This window comes from Saccoglossus kowalevskii, chromosome 3, assembly GCF_978046115.1.
Source record: "Saccoglossus kowalevskii chromosome 3, keSacKowa6.1, whole genome shotgun sequence".
Classification (NCBI taxonomy): Eukaryota; Metazoa; Hemichordata; class Enteropneusta; family Harrimaniidae; genus Saccoglossus; species Saccoglossus kowalevskii.
The window spans coordinates 7,098,350-7,116,187 of record NC_140643.1 but is presented as its reverse complement, the minus strand read 5'-3'; the positions used below and the strand labels follow the sequence as shown (position 1 = coordinate 7,116,187).

At 35.7% G+C, this 17,838-nt stretch overlaps 1 protein-coding gene across 3 annotated transcripts in view; it reads left to right on the top strand.

Moving 5' to 3' along the window:
* The first annotated feature begins 4,225 nt into the window (after positions 1-4,225).
* The window catches only part of LOC100377188 (RNA-splicing ligase RTCB), a 28,425-nt gene continuing 14,812 nt past the window's right edge, over positions 4,226-17,838 (top strand). For 2 of the 3 annotated variants that reach the window (XM_085496703.1, XM_085496705.1), the window contains exons 1-4: positions 4,226-4,310; positions 9,802-9,912; positions 12,567-12,645; positions 16,993-17,109. In XM_085496703.1, the coding sequence (XP_085352829.1) occupies positions 9,814-9,912; positions 12,567-12,645; positions 16,993-17,109 (295 nt within the window). In that variant the 5' untranslated portion in view covers positions 4,226-4,310; positions 9,802-9,813. Of the gene's footprint in view, positions 4,311-8,511; positions 8,606-9,801; positions 9,913-12,566; positions 12,646-16,992; positions 17,110-17,838 lie in introns of all 3 variants that reach the window. The other variant, XM_085496704.1, reaches the window with a different exon arrangement.

Genomic DNA, 17,838 nt, shown 5'->3' with positions numbered 1-17,838 from the left:
TTAGAAAGATCTTGGGAGCAAATTGAATCTCCACTCAAGGCTATCTTGAAGGACTGCGGGAAATTGACCCTTACCGAATCATATTTATGAATTGATCGGGATAAAGCTACCCTAGTGTTTGAAACAGAGTACTAGTATATCTAAACATACACAAAACACAAAACTTTCGCGTGGGATTATTGCAAACATGGTCAATGACACAGATTACTTTTTAACTTTTTAATTTTTCCAAGACGCGGCAAACTCTGCTCGTGACCGGAGACGTCGTCTTCGTTGATAACTCGCCAATTCACCATACTCGTGGTGGTGAACTGTTTAGCTGACTTTTCAAAATATGGATATTCAATTCATATTCATCCCAACTTATTTGAAAATTCTTTGTGAAATTTGAGATATTGTCAACTAATTATACGCAATTATCAAGGCAGAACTAGAAATTATTGCTGATATAATGGGCTTAGTCTTTTCCACGAAACGAAATGAAGCGAAATAAAGCGAAACGAAACGAAACCCCAACCTTAGATTTTGAACGACTTCAAACATCGTCACGTCCCCACAGAAATATTTTTTCGAGAATATTTAGTTTCCACCTCTTTTCCGCCTACTTTGTAGCTCGATTCATTTGTGCCGATATGTCGTGACAGCCATTTTGAGATTGTTGAACACCGATGGCGCTATTCATTCCGTATTTCACAATGTGAAATTTTCTCAGATATTATTGGGCCAATGAAAAAAAATGCGAGTTAGGGTTAGCGTTTGGGTTTGGGTTTCGTTTCATTTCGTTCGTGGAAAAGACTAAGCCGATATAATGACGTTTTTATCGAAAGTTGTATACTTGAACGTGTAGTAGACGAGATAGTAGTAGTACTGTCGCATGTCCTTCGTCTTAGCACAGGGAGCCCAGGAACTATAATCAACTGTAATACGCAGTCTCTATGAGCGGGGGGGGGGGGGGTGGTATCGGCTGGTATCTAGTGTAAGAAATAGACAAGGGATGAAGGCTCCAGCCAGCTCACATTTTTTAAACTCGAAAAAACAGACGAAAAGAATGAAAAATAAAATATAAAAAAAATACCAGGTTGAAGAATTTAGTTGCTTCTTCAAATTTCGCCAAAGCCCTACCTACATTTTACCGATATCTGCAGAATAAATCAAGAAAACTACACAAATTGACTCCATTTAGGAATTCCTAACGGTTTGCCCGAACGCACGGCACAGTTGGAGGCGTGACCTGTTCAGCATTTGTCAACAGCCAATAACAAGACTGGTTACGAACCACATGGAGGTCACGGCTCGGTTAGCCTCGCTCAACTGGTTCGTCAAGGTATTAAATATAAGTGCGTTGGGAAATGGCATAATTATATTTCCTGAGTGAAAGAGGCTGGTGAGACTGTGTCACAATGTGTATGTATCCTATCCACTAAAAAAAAGTTCCCCTGTCCATTTTTTTTAATAAATCTGCCCTGCCCACTGGGGGGGGGGGGGGGTACTGATATTTCCCGCTCCCTACAAAAAATAGAAAAAATCCCCTCCCCTCAACAAAAATCCCTTGGACCAGCTTTTCCGATGAACAGCTCCATTGGCTGCACCTGATTGTAACACAGTCCTGCATGATCGTGATACATTAGTAATGCCGGCGCCAGTTCCAACGGTTCCAACAAGCTGCCTCGTCACCAGAAACGAATTGTTAATTTCACTTTTCACGGCTTAGACCACAGGAAGCCCAGGAACTATAATAAACTGTACGCGGTAGCTATGGGCGAGGGGAGGGGGCGTTATCGGCTGGTATCTAGTGTACAGTATTATAAATAGACAAGGGATAAAGGCTCCAGTCAGCTCACATTTTTAAACTGGGAAAATAGGCGAAAAGAATGAAAAATAAAATCTATAAAAAAATACCAGCTTGAAGAATATTAGTTGCTCTTTCAAATTTTGCGAGTTCACGACACGGTAACGAGTCTTGTGAACGGTTCTTAGCACATCCTGTCAATAATAATGATCAAGTTGGATCATCTCTCGCGAATTTCGCTAGGAACGCGTCGTGTCAACAACAAGTTTTGCGGCATTTGATATTTCGTCACGACAGGCTCTGACGACCTCAGTCAGTTCCCTGGATGTTGATGAAACGGCCATCATTCAGAAATTCCCGCTAACTTTTACAAAGGCTACATTGCCATCATGAGCAACGCTTTATCGGAGGCGGCCCGGGACTATGGATTGAATGTATAGCGGGGTCAGCTAATGTAGGTCAGGTAATCGAATGTTGAGTTAATCGCAAGTCAAGCGAACCGAATGTTGAGGTAATCGCAAGTCAAGCGAACCGAATGTCAGGACATTTTTACGTGAAAATAACCGAATCTTATGACAATTGAATGTCAAGATAATTTCTAAGTAACGTCACAATTGTATTAGAATGAAACAATGACAAAATAATATTGTAACAATTACACAATAATGAAATAATTAAGAAATAAAGTTGGAATAATGAAACAATGGCAATACGATGCTGCAGTAATAACACACTAATGGAATAAGCACAAAATAATGTTTAAATAAAGACCAAATAACCGAATAATGACCAAATAATAACCAAACAAGTTTCCAAATAAAGATCAAACAACTAAACAATGTTCAAATAATGACTCCAAGCTAATTTTGGCGGTATTCTCACCCCATACGTTATAGATACTACCTTGTAATAATGAGATACGGAATTTCGTTTTATGAAAACAAATTTAAGATTACCTCGTTTATTTTTGTTTTGATTGTACGTAGGATAGATGCGGCCGATTTACCTCTTTGGGTTGATTTGTATAGCATCTCGCATGCAGTGTAACAGCCATACAAATTGAGTTCCGCTTTTTTTTTTTTTTTTAATTTCATGCTATATTTATTTTTCGATTTTGCAGAAATCTTTAATAGGCATGCAGATTTGTTTGTTTTTCTTGTTTTCTCTGTTACTGACGGAACCTGGTAGTTTTTTTGCCATCGCCACAAAGTTTCTAATGGACAACCCCAACCGCAACAACACGTTTGCATGGAGCCTGTCTGTTGACCCACAGAAGGACTAGCGGCTGCATTGAAGTTTGTAATATATTTTGTAATCAATTAAATTGTTCCAGCCAGACAACTAGTTTGTTCGGTTAAACATAAACTTGAAGTCACGGGTTTTGTTTGCAATACGAAATCAAAATATATTTAAATATATTTATATTTCTATTGACACAATACTGACGCAGAAAGGTACAGCAGTATGGTCTTAAAAATATAACGAAGACATACAAAATACAACACGACTAGAAACTATAAAGCTGCAAAAGTAAGAAATTAAGATTAAAGTATTTCCGGAGAAAATGGCATAATGGAAATTTGGACATAACAATTGGGCTTATTTTGTTCGGTCTGCAAGTTGCTGTCTTATACATAAACATTTTTCTATGTACTTTGCTAAAACAGTAAAGAAATGTTATATCTGGTTTTCGTCAAAACAGTAAAATTTATAATTACATTTGCTGCGTTGTCCAAAAGTAAATTTCTTTTACATGACATTACGAAGTGTGTCACGGTCTCGTCTTCAATTTCCATAGCAGTACAGAAGTCGCATATTCTTTTGTTAATTTGAGTTTTAGGTTTTGTATGTCTGCCTATTTCGATTTTAAGACTGTGATTGCCGAATAGGAAGTTTTGTCCTTAAAGTTGTATAGAACGCCACACAGGTGCACACGTAATCAATAAAAACCATAATGTTGGTGTAGAAGTTGAAATATGCATGTTACCAAAACATTTTAATAAAGAAAGAAATCAAATTCGTCACTCACAGCCGAATTTCCTTTGCCCGGCTTGTATTACTCCTTTACCTCAACATTGGTTTGCAAATTATTTTCAAAATTGCGTGCCAGGTGCCAGGATTAAAATGTCGCAATCAAGAATAACAAAAACAGGCAGGACACCACTAAAGATAAGGCACTTGTTACACTCTTTTCAGCCAGCCTCGTCCCATTATTTCAAAAGTTTGAACCCAGAGACTGGTTTTGAACAAGTAACCCTTGATTCAAAGAATTCTATGGCTTCGTTTGGGAGCGTCCGTTCCGACCCAGGCATAGTAACATAATTGGCTTCTCCAATCACCACGACATGGAAAGTTACGAGTCCAATGCATTGGAATAAAGCGTCCGCTTCCGATCGCTGTGTGACGTCATGGTACAAACGGGGTGAACCGGAAGTACAAACTGACACATTGATGATAACATTGCTGGCAACACGTTGTCTTGCTAAGTCTGTCTGTCAAGATCCAACATCAACTTAAAAAGGTGATTATGAAATTCCTTTGGCATGTTTGCTTTGTAAATATACTTTTCTTAGCTTATATTACACATTGATTGCAGCTACAAAATGTAGCTGTGACTTCGTGGCATCATGGAGGTATCTGTTTATACCTAGCCCTGAGTACAGTCCTGTAGGTTGGCCTCCTTCCGCTGATCAGTCGGCCGACTGATCAGCGGAAGGAGGCCAACCTACAGGACTGTACTCAGGGCTAGTTTATACCTCCATGGTGGCATATATAATGAACACATCCAATTACGTTTGTTACAGTTACATTGCATAGAATACTAAAACATTATTACATATGCCATTTAGACGACAGTGTTCCCAGTAAACGCTTGTAAATCAGATAAAGTATGCCAGCTAGTTCATTCCAAAGTTTTCTTCACATTTGTTGCATAATTTGAATTGCCATCATGCATTTGTCACTCCATTTATTTCGTTCAACACATCATGTACTGATTCCTATTTTCCATCCATCGTGGCTGTCTGTGGAGGCTTTCATATAACTATGTAAATTAACATATTCATGTAATAATTTCACAACAAATTATGCAGATGAGCCGCCTTCGCAGTGCAGAGCAAAACGATTCAATGTCAAACCCAAATTATGTGCCTCTGATAATCTGTGTTTGATCTGTGGTGTCATTTTCATAAGAATAGAACACCAAGTCAACTAATCATTTGACAGAAATTAAATTTGTTTACTGCCTGTGTACAAACATCTTACATGAAGTGGTTACAACTATTCTTGTGATTTTAGTACAGTCTGGCAATATGTTTAATATAACAGAATGCCATGGCTTTGCCAACATCAGATGTTTGTGGATTATGGAAGCTATTTTTATGAATGATACTGTATATCTGTATTTTTACTCACTTTTCTTGTGAAAATATGGCCACAGGATACACCACATCTCTCATGGAAGTATCTGTAACTTCTATATCCCGCAAACGAGGTGAAACCATGACTTTTTGTCATATTACAAACTTCAATTTAGAGGTAGTACCCAAATTACAGTGTAACTACTACAAAATACTATATGTACTGACAATATATCAATTTAACTGTTCTAAAGGAAGAAATAAATAATTAGTTCAATCTAGAGTACTATAGCCATTGTTTATTAACTCAAGACTCATAATTATTTCGTTGATTCTGATATTACCTGGACCCTTACACCATGGACTCAGTTGTGTGTGTGATAATAACAATTTTTTTTAATTTTTCGCTTAGAATTTATTTTCGCTATTTTTGCTGAAGGGATGTTTCCGTGAAAATAAAATCCAGCGAATATACTTTTTTTCCTATATTTCACATTAAACTCATCAAAATTCCAAGCAAAACGCCCAAAAAGCCTGTTCAGCGAAAATTTATTCCAGCGAAAATAAAGTATTCCACAGTACAGAGCAGATGACAAAAACAAAAAAATGTGACAAAGAATGTTAAAAACATGGTAGTGAGTACATTTCAAACAAAATTTCTCAGATAGCTGGTCAGAAAACAAAAAAACTATGTCGATTTTTTCAAATAAATTAATTCCTCCAAATACAATGGAAAGATATTGCTACAAATTCTGAGAAATATTATAAGATGGTGGTGTTCACAGATACAGGGCTTTCAGAACAGCCGTTTACAAAATTTGTGGTTTATAAACATAAAACAATTATAAACCAATCAGAATACTCACTCCTGAAAGGACAATCCTTTTTATGCATGTACATAGGCATATCTACCAGTCTGATTGGCTTTGAAGCACATCCACTTGTTCCTTTTGGGTTTGAATGAATTTTTCGGTAAATGTTATAAATTGGTTATAAAATATGTAGTCTGCTTTTCTGAAAGTACTGTACAGTAAAGGAAATTACACTGGCTATACATTTCAGTGATAATAAAAAGTATACATAGTCCTTGGCCATAGATCCTTTTATCCAATCAATTAAATAACAAATATTGCTTGTGACTAATATGCTATGTTCACATGGCAGCTCTTTACTGCTCCTCCCACAGATTAACAAGGGATTATCTCCAATGCGTTCAACGGTCGGAGAAAGAAATTGTTTTGTTGCCCTCAAATATGAAATATCGGGTCACGTTTTTTTCCCATATACCTCGGCTATTTAAGATACCCTTAGTTTTCATGAGTTTAAAAACAAAAAATTCCGACCGCCCGATCCAATTTTTCAATTTTCCGACTTGAGGGCAACACAAGTTTTTTTTTTTTTTTTTTTTTTTTGCCTAACGGAACAGTGTCTTCAAATAAGTAATATGAAATAAACATGGCTGAACACGATGTTGGTGTCGTGCTTGTGTTCTTTCTTTACATGGCACGATGCTTTTGAGCTTGGATAAAAAAGAAACGGTCACGATCGAGTTTGAGCAATGGAGGTAGAAAAGACAAGGAACTAGTGTTATGATTTAGGTACTAGTATCTTGAATAAACAGGAAACACTGCAGCTAAAATGTGTTACAGCCTATGTTATTGTTCAGCTGTTGTGATATGTGTGACAGTTGTCAATCTAAACCTACTAGGAACATGCTGTGACCACTTCTATGATTTTTTTCTCTGATGTCTTTCAAAAATTTCTTCAATTTTCATTCGATCTGTTCAGTCCTTCTTTCAAGTTTTTGTCGCATAATTTTGTACGTCATTTTCTGTTTCCTGTTGACCTGTCAATCTATCGCACTATTTCTTTACTCTGCCAAAATAAATATTAGGGCGCATACCTCTTCGTCAAATCGCAAATTGTGTGAAGTTACTAACGATGTTGTCTTCACCATAGTTGGGCCCTGCGTATACACAGTCGGGCCATGTCAGGGCTCAACCCTATCGAAGTTCAACCCCAAGGCTTTATTGAAGCCAAACTTGGCTCAAGTCGGCTCGAGCCGAACGTGTATACACGGCCATTTTTGCTGGCTCGAGCCGCAGGAGTCCGATAAAATGCTGTCGTGTGAACGTAGCAATAGGCATCCAAAACTTTGTCCTATCAAAATGATAACCTTATTAAAACTAAAACAAATATTCAAAAGGAATTCAAATGATTAAATAAAAAACTCAATTCTAATTGAAATAATACGTAAAATTTGATAGTCTTCCGTACTGAAATTGAATTGATAGCCTTACTTAACTGTTTATACTCACCTAACCAATCATTAGGGCAGACATCTACAGTGAAGTTCACAAAGTTAGGGCTTTGCTTATCAGTGTATTTATAACAAACTTGTAAAAGCCAATCATCAGCTTTCATTCAAATTCAAATATTGATTATCTCACGAACTAAACACTTTCTATGCCCATAATGCACACATGCCTTTACATGACATAGCAACTGTGGCCACCCACATATTCATGTCTACACACATTGATGTCACAATACCCTTTCCATCAAGCTATTTCGAAACACTTTATTCACACTTTCTGTGAAAAGAGGCCAAATTGTAAAACTAGAGTGCAAAGTAGTGGACATATTCATGTCTTACACACATTGATGTCACAATACCATTTCCAGATTGGTTAATTTTAATTCTAACATTTGAAAAAATGTATAATTATAATAATGTTCCTAATAACCACAGCGTTATGCCCCTTACTGTAACATTGGCTACTATATAAATTTGTATGTGTACATCCTCATTGAGTGAGATATTAGGATAATGACTCATAAGTAATTATTGTCTCTGTATTACTGTACTATGTGGCATCAAATGAGTAAACACAGAGTAAATTCTTAGGAATGGAGCTGATTTGATTCAATTACTATTGAAATTCATCTCAATAATTATAAAAATGAAAGGAATTGCCTTTGTTGTGCCAAGGGGGCATGCAGCTGGAAAAGAATTTTTATTTTTGTCAGGTATATCTATGTGTATGACAAAGATATTGACTTAAACTCATGGTTCATGTCTCTGTAATTGACTTTGATTTTATAACACACAGATATAGCTATGTTTAAATTACTGTCTGCTATCTTACTTACACTAGAAGAAATTCACTGATGTCAAGTAGATTCTGTATTTTATTATAGATTTGTTTCAAATCAAATTTTGTTTCAAATCATGCTTCCCAAAATATTTATAATGGGAAGTGAATACTTTCTGATGACTGGGGTGAATAAACATATAACTGTTGTGGTTGATATGTTGATTACCTGCCATGATTATTTTATTCATTTCTCGGTGTTTTCTAGGTCTACACAAAAATGAAATGATTCTAGATATGAGAAAGAATAAACTGTGCGTCTGTTAATACTCCTGCTGTACTGTCTTCATGCATCCTTTGCGGTATCCTCATAATTTTGTTATTCTGTAGATAGATATAATTCATACTTTCTGAAACAGTCTTTATTGAATTTTACTTGAATTGCTTATCTTAAGAGTGATTGTTCAATCTTCGCATCAAATTTTTACTTTTTCAACTTCTTGAAAACTACAATTATTGCTTTCAAATTGATACTTGGTGTATATGTATCACGGGCAGACCTCTCTTAGATTAGTTCATTTTGTGATGATAACTTTATTAATTCTCTAATTTTAGTGAATATTTTTTTTTTTTTTTTGTAAAAAGTGATATTTTCGACTTCTTGTTGAAAACTACAAGTCTGATTGCTTTGATATTATGCATATCGGTACCTCAGGAGAAACTTCCTCAGTTTGTTCATTTCATTATGATACATGTACATGTATCTTCAATTCTCTAATTTAGATGAATATTTTTGGCATTTTTGGTAAAAAGTGATATTTTTGACTTCTTGTTGAAAACTGCAAGTCAGATTACTTTGATATTATATATATAGGCACCTCAAGTAGACCCCTCTCAGATTTGTTCATTTCATGATGATATCTTAAATTCCCTAATTTAGATGAATATTTTTGGTAAGAAGTAATATTTTTGAATTTTTGTTGAAAACCGCAAGGCCAATTACTTTGATATTATACTACTAGGTACTACAGTTGGAACTCTCTCTGATTTGTTCAGTTCGTGATGATATTTTCAATTCTCTAATTTTGGTGAATATTTCTGTTATTTTTGGTAAAAAGTGATATTTTTGACTTCTTGTTAAAAACCGCAAGTTAGATTGCATTGATATTATACATTTAGGTACCTAAGGTAGAACTTTCTCAGATTTGTTCATTTTATGATGATTTATTCAATTCTCTAATTTTTGTAATTTTTGGTAAAAAGTGATATTTTTGATCCTTGGTGTATATGTACCTCAGGTAGACCTCTATTAAATTTGTTCATTTTCTAATAATATCTTCATCTCTTTAATTGAAATGTGCATTGCTAACAGCGGAGGTATCTCAACTGAGAGGCTGCTTGTTTAAAAATTTGCTTGAATTTTCGACATTATTTCACTTTGGCTACAGGAATTAACCAACATCTAAAAAAATATACATTGTGTATTGGAAGAAAAATATGCTGTTCATGAATTGTGACAAAAGGATTATAATGCATTTGATACTTTCTTAATTTTCAGTTTTAAACAAAGATGACTACCATAAGAACATATCAAGAAGAACTTAAATTTATTGAGAAAATTGATAAGAACTGTTGGAAAATAAAGAAAGGGTTTGTCCCTAATATGCAGGTACATTTTTATTTATAAATTACTTGGATTACAATGATTTCAAACTTGTCCAGTGGATAAATATATGTCTGTCTTTATCACTGAATGAATGGTACACCTATTAACTTGTAAATTCATTTCTAGCTAAAACAATACTTTTTAGTCCCCGTTCGGACGCAGTCCGAAAACGGGGACTTATGTTTTGCCCTGTGTGCGTCCGTGCGTCCGTGCGTCCGTGATCACCTGTATCTCGAACATGCATGGACCGATTAAGTTCAAACTTCACTCATACATCACACCTTATATGGGACATATGCACATGCATTTTTTTCATGATCCGATTAACGATAGCCGAATAGCGGCCATTTTAAGGCCGAAAATGCATCAAAATCGCACATTTTCACCATTCCGGACCCGGATCTCAGTTATGCATGGACGGATTTTGTTCAAATTTGGTACATACATTAAACATAATAGGACCTTGATGCACGTCATTTTTTTTTTTGGATCGGGTTCGAAATGGCCGACTGGCGGCCATTTTGTTTTAAAGAATTCAGTTCTGGATCCGTATCTGAGACATGCTTGGATTGATCGAGTTCAAACTTCACACACACAAGGTACATCATGTCACAAATATGTATGTGCATTTGTTTCATGATCTCATTAACGATAGCCAAATGGCGGCCGCTTTAAGGCCGAAAATGCATTGAAATCGCACATTTTCACCATTCCGGACCCGGATCTCAGTTATGCATGGACGGATTTCATTCAAATTTGGTACATACATTAAACATAATAGGACCTTGATGCACGTCATTTTTTTTTTCGGATCAAGTTCGAAATAGCCGACTGGTGGCCATTTTGTTTTAAAGAATTCAGTTCTGGATCCGTATCCGAGACATGTCTGGATTGATCAAGTTCAAACTTCACACACACAAGGTACATCATGTCACAAATATGTATGTGCATTTGTTTCATGATCTCATTAACGATAGCCGAATAGCGGCCATTTTAAGGCCGAAAATGCATCAAAATCGCACATTTTCACCATTCCGGACCCGGATCTCAGTTATGCATGGACGGATTTTGTTCAAATTTGGTACATACATTAAACATAATAGGACCTTGATGCACGTCATTTTTTTTTTTGGATCGGGTTCGAAATGGCCGACTGGCGGCCATTTTGTTTTAAAGAATTCAGTTCTGGATCCGTATCTGAAACATGCTTGGATTGATCGAGTTCAAACTTCACACACACAAGGTACATCATGTCACAAATATGTATGTGCATTTGTTTCATGATCTCATTAACGATAGCCAAATGGCGGCCGCTTTAAGGCCGAAAATGCATTGAAATCGCACATTTTCACCATTCCGGACCCGTATCTCAGTTATGCATGGATGGATTTTGTTCAAATTTGGTACATACATTAAACATAATAGGACCTTGATGCACGTCTTTTTTTTTTTCGGATCAAGTTCGAAATGGCCGACTGGCGGCCATTTTGTTAAAGAATTCAGTTCTGGATCCGTATCCAAGACATGTCTGGATTGATCAAGTTCAAACTTCACACACACATGGTACATCATGTCACAAATAGATATGTGCATTTGTTTCATGATCTGCTTAACAATAGCGGAATGATGGCCATTTTATGGCCGAAAATGCATCAAAATCACATATTTTCACAATTCCAGAACCGGATCTCAGTCATGCATGGATGGATTTTGTTCAGATTTAGCACAATGTGTTGTACATATGCAGGTGCATTTCGGTCATGATCTGCTTTGAATGTATATGTCACTCAAATATGAACGGAACGGGGACGTGTCATTGACAATGACTTGTTTTATAGCAATTTTAGCATACTGATTTGAAATTTGGTGTTATAAGTATGCTAATTAGATGTTAGTGACCCTCATCTCTGAGGTATTGGTACTGTATATTGGTATCCAAGTTTTTTTAATCAGTTGAATTTAAGGCCTGTTTTGATATTGAAATCTACAAAATGTGCCTTTCTAGTGAGGTGATGGGTACTAATGGACTCCACTGGATACCAATGTACCAACCTCACTGACTACCTGACATAACTGGTATTAATGGACTCTATGGGATACCAATGTACCCACCTCACTCACTACCTGACATAACTGGTATTAATGGACTCTATGGGATACCAATGTACCCACCTCACTCACTACCTGACATAACTGGTATTAATGGACTCTATGGGATACCAATGTACCCACCTCACTCACTACCTGACATAACTGGTACTAATGGACTCCACTGGATACCAATGTACCCACCTCACTGACTACCTGACATAACTGGTACTAATGGACTCTATGGGATACCAATGTACCCATCTCACTCACTACCTGACATAACTGGTACTAATGGACTCTATGGGATACCAATGTACCCATCTCACTGACTACCTGACATAACTGGTACTAATGGACTCCATGGGATACCAATGTACCCACCTCACTCACTACCTGACATAACTGGTATTAATGGACTCTATGGGATACCAATGTACCCACCTCACTGACTACCTGACTGCCTACTGACCTCCATAGCTTTGAATGTACTCTTGTGACTGAACACTTGACATTACTCTGGTCTCCAGAGGCCACCAATGTATCTGATTGCATGTTTGTCTTCCTAGGTTGAAGGTTGTTTTTATGTGAATGATGTCCTTGAACGGTTAATGTTTGATGAGCTGAGAAATGCTTGCAGAAATCCTGGTGAGTCTCAAAAATTATATTATATTAAGGTAGATAGACCTTGCCAATGTGATCTCTGAAATGGCTGATATGTACTTAGTCGAACACATGAAAGTTATCTAAACTAACGAAATTTGAGAAACAAAAACTCCAAAACTGTCTATGAAAACAATTTTGTAGCCTATGTATGCATGCATGCAATACTGATGGAATTTCATGCCTTCCAAATGAATATTCATGTTTTTAGTCCTTATTCGGACCCAGTCCGAAAACGGGGACTTATGTTTTGACCTCAGTGCTTGCGTGGGTCCGGACCTGTATTTTAGAAATGCTTGGACCAATCACAATCAAACTTCACACATACATGATATTATACATATGCACATCAATTTGTTTCACGATCTGATTCAAGATGGCCGAATGGCCGAATTTGTTCTAAAAATCATCAAAATCAAGCATTTCTCGGCTGTTTACAAATAGATTTTGTTCAAATTGGACCTTGATGCACATCATTTTTTTTTTCAGATAAGATTCAAAATGGCCGACTGGCAGCCATTTTGTTTTAATGAATGTGCTTCTAGTGCCATATTTCTGACTTGCTGTGACTAATTGTTCAAATTTTAAAAATTCATTATACATCATGTCATAGATATACAGATATATTGGTTTGACAATCCTATTAAAAATGGCCGAATGGTGGTCATTTTTGTGCTAAAAAATCATCAAAATCAAGCATTTATCAGCTGTTTACAGATAAATTTTGTTCAAACTTGGTATATATACGTTGGACATTATGGGACCTTGATGCACGTCATTTTGTTTTTCAGATAAGATTCAAAATGGCCAACTGGCAGCCATTTTGTTTTTAATGAATGTGGTTCTAGTGCCATAAATCTGACTTGCTGTGACTGATTATGTTCAAATTTTAAATATTTATTATACATGTATTCAAAATGGCTGATTTTGTTTTAATTAATGCTGTGCCAGAGCAATATCTCTCAATACTCGTTTGATGATCAGATACAAATTTCAATCATTTAAATGTTAGGCCAGACTTTTATTATGACATGTTTCGCGAACCCGCCGAATGAACAGGAGCTGAAATTGAAATAAAAATAAAATTCTATTTCAGCATAATTTCTCGCGCCCGTCGACTTGCAAGCGCAAATAATTGCTAAAAATTTTTTATATTTATCTTCATTTTTTTACCGCCCACCGCATACCAAATCTAAGTTGCATTTTCGTGGGAGTATCAAAGCACCGAAGTCTCGCGCAGATTAGGAACAAGGTTATACATGGAATAAAATTTTAATTCATTTCTTCTCTCCGATCAATGATCTCACTTACAATTCTTTGAGAATCACACAAATCTAATGGGGAAAATTTTTTTTTTTTATTTTTTTTCCGCCCTCCTCAAAAAAATTGCCTTATAAAAACTTGAGATACAAGGATTAAAAAAAGTCTGGCCTTAAACAATCATCATCGTAATCATATTCCTGACATATTTATATTCCAGCTATATTCCTTTAAACAAAACTACATATCTTAAATTTGATAACTAACAGGGACTGTGCCATGCATGGCTTGTTAGTCCCCGTTCGGACTTGTAATTTGGTCTCCGTGTGCTCGTCCGTGCGTCCGTCCGGAGTCATATCTCAGAATCTCTTGGACTGATTCCGTTCATTCTTTGCATGTGCCTAGTACTTTATGTGCGACATATGCACATGCAGTGGTTTAGCTATTCGATTCAAAATGGCTGACTTACAGCCATCTTGTTTTTTAAAAATGTTGTATTTTAGACACGCTTTGTCAGTTGTCATTCAAACTTGGTACATAGATTATACATGTTAGGATACATGTCCATGATGATTTATTTTGCAATTGGATCAAAGATGTTCGACTGGCAGGCATCTTTTTTTTTTTTTTTATGCTGTATCTTGGACGTGCTCTGTCAGTTTTCATTCAAATTTGGCACATACATGTACTTTATACATGTTATGATGCATGTCCATAACAATTTGTTTCAAAATCTGGTCACGGATGGCCGATTGACAGCCATCTGACTTTTTGGCCTTACTACTATATTTCCATAATTTATGTATGATTTTCATTTGTATTTGGCACATATATCATACATATCAGTGTGTTTCATAATCAGATCAAACATGACTGAATAACAGCGGTTTTTATTTTTGGCCATATTACTACTACACGGATCACGTGTTTTGATGTAAATAAACAATCTGTTGTATACGCCACTTGGAACTCTAGTTTCACGGACATGCTCGTGATAACCCCTCCGCTTTAATATGACGAGCACAAAGAGAACTTCCAAAAATTTAATGGGGACTGTGTCATTTTCAATGACTTGTTTATTATTGCATATGCCAGTTTATAACTTGCTCGTGGATTGGTTAGGTTTTTGTCAGATTTTTTTCAAAAAATAAAAGCACTATCGTAAATCCTAATTGAGGCCGCCGCATTAATTAAAATCCATTTCTTTAATGGGTGCTTTTGGATGCGTGAAGTCTTAGTGTAGCTTTAATTAGAGCATACACTTCAGTAACAGTGAGATGCACAACATTGAATTGTAACTTTGTTGCAATTCTAAGCACACTTTTGGATTTTCACAGACAGACAAACGTGTACACAAAATAAATACACACTAAATACACATTTGCAGGTTACGGTGCCGTATAATCTCTTGAATAGACATCACTGTAATCCGTTAGTATGTCAGGGAAGAGTTCAAAGCCTTAATTTAGAAATAGGAGTACATCACGCAATGTTGAAAAATTACAGTTAATCAAAAAAAAGCCGTTCACATGATAACAAAAAAATACTGTAAAATGACTAATTTTCACTGGGTTTAAATGTCACTGATTTAACATTTCAGACATATTTGGTGGGTTTTGAATTCACGGTTTTATCATTTAAATAATGTGTTCTATGCTCAATTTTACATATTCACTGGGTTTTAATTTAGCGCATTTTCCTGTCAGTGAAATAATTAAAATTAAAACCCAGTGAATAATTAACCCTTTAACAGTACTCAGTATATTTAATGTAATATGCTTTTATTTCCTTAATTTTGATAGTAACGAAAAGTATATTTTAAAAGAAGTTTTGAATAAAAACATAACCAAATGCATTGCTTAGTAGCAAATGATAACAGTAGCGCAAGTGAATAACTTACTTGTTTTCAAATTTAAATTTTTGATTATTACTCAGTAATGATTATAATAATGTACAAAAAATAAATTTGTTGAATTGTTATGAAATGAAAGTAAAATTCAACTTAGTTTCACCGCAAGCGAATGATTTCGGTCACATGTAAACGCTTGATCCAATACGATATCCGCCATGTTTGTCCATGTGACTTGAAACTATTCTTTGACCTTTTAGCTCAAGTGGCTAATTAAGCAATCGAAATGCTGGATGGTGCGAACGTGTTTGAATTACCATATCTCATTTAAATATGTTAATAACACTTCAGCGACTTCATGGTGAACGCAACACGGTAGAGAGTTACTGTTGTTTTAGTGCGATTTTGATGGGAAAATGGCGTGATTTTTTTTTTAATCAAGAAATTAGTTGTTCTCAAAAGATAAACTGAGCATTGAAGAAGAATTTAACACTTTTAAAAATTAGAACAACTCAGTGTTGAAAAGCAGTTTACCCATTAACGCTAAATTAGATTCTAATATAGGCATCAGGAAAGATTGAAGTATTCGAAAAATGCCTTAATTTAATGGTATATCTGTTCCTGAAATATGTGGTGGCTGTTTGGTTTGTGAAAGTTTGGGGTGTGGCTTTATATTGCAGGGTTTCCCTGGGATCAAAACTTGTCAATTTGAACAAGAAACAATGTCTCAAGTTAGGATTGCAGCTTCTATTATTTTATATTATTCTATGATTTTTATGGTAGTTTCATTGTAAAACTGACAAATTAATGATTTTGATCAATGTCACTTTATCTCTGACAGTGATTTGTAATATTTTACTATGTCAATAATGGACATGATTTTAACCTTTTTACCACCAATTACTTATTTTCATCACATATTCACAAATTAGTCCTGTTTATAGTCAGATGATTGGGACAAAAATAGCCAAATTTCTTGAGTAAAAACTTAAAATTGGCTCAGATTGTCTGTTGGCTTCAAACTTAGAGTTCATTTCTAAAAATATTGAAAAATATAAGAAAAAAAGTGCAGAAAAATTTGGTCGAGAATGTCTGGTGGTGAAAAGGTTAATGGCATACAAAGAGACAAAGACCATTGTTATCTACACCTGCAGTCATTATTGTATGCAAATATTGTATGCAAATATTGCTATAGCATCAATTAATCATTTTGTGTTTTACAGGAATGGGTGGATTTTTACCTGGCATGAAACAGATTGCTAATGTAGCAGCATTACCTGGTATTGTACACAAATCTGTTGGTCTCCCTGATGTACACTCTGGGTATGGGTTTGCAATTGGTGAGTAAACACAATACATTGTGGTGAGTAGAACAACACATTGTGGTTAGTAAACAACACATTGTGGTGATTAAACACAATACATTGTGGTGAGTAGAACAACACATTGTGGTGAGTAGAACAACACATTGTGGTTAGTAAACAACACATTGTGGTGATTAAACACAATACATTGTGGTGAGTAGAACAATACATTGTGGTGAGTAGAACAACACATTGTGGTGAGTAGAACAACACATTGTGGTGAGTAGAACAACACATTGTGATGAGTAGAACAATACATTGTGGTGAGTAGAACAATACATTGTGGTGAGTAGAACAACACATTGTGGTGAGTAAACACAATGCATTGTGGTGAGTAGAAAAACACATTGTGATGAGTAAACACAATACATTGTGGTGAGTAAACACAATACATTGTGGTGAGTAAACAATACATTGTGGTGAGTAGAACAATACAATGTGGTGAGTAGAACAACACATTGTGGTGAGTAGAACAACACATTGTGGTGAGTAAACAACACATTTTGGTGAGTAAACAACACCTTGTGGTGAGTAGAACAACACATTGTGGTGAGTAAACACAATACATTGTGGTGAGCAAACACAATACATTGTGGTGAGTAAAACACAATACAATGTGGTGAGTAGAACAACACATTGTGGTGAGTAGAACAACACATTGTGGTGAGTAGAACAACACATTGTGGTGAGTAGAACAACACATTG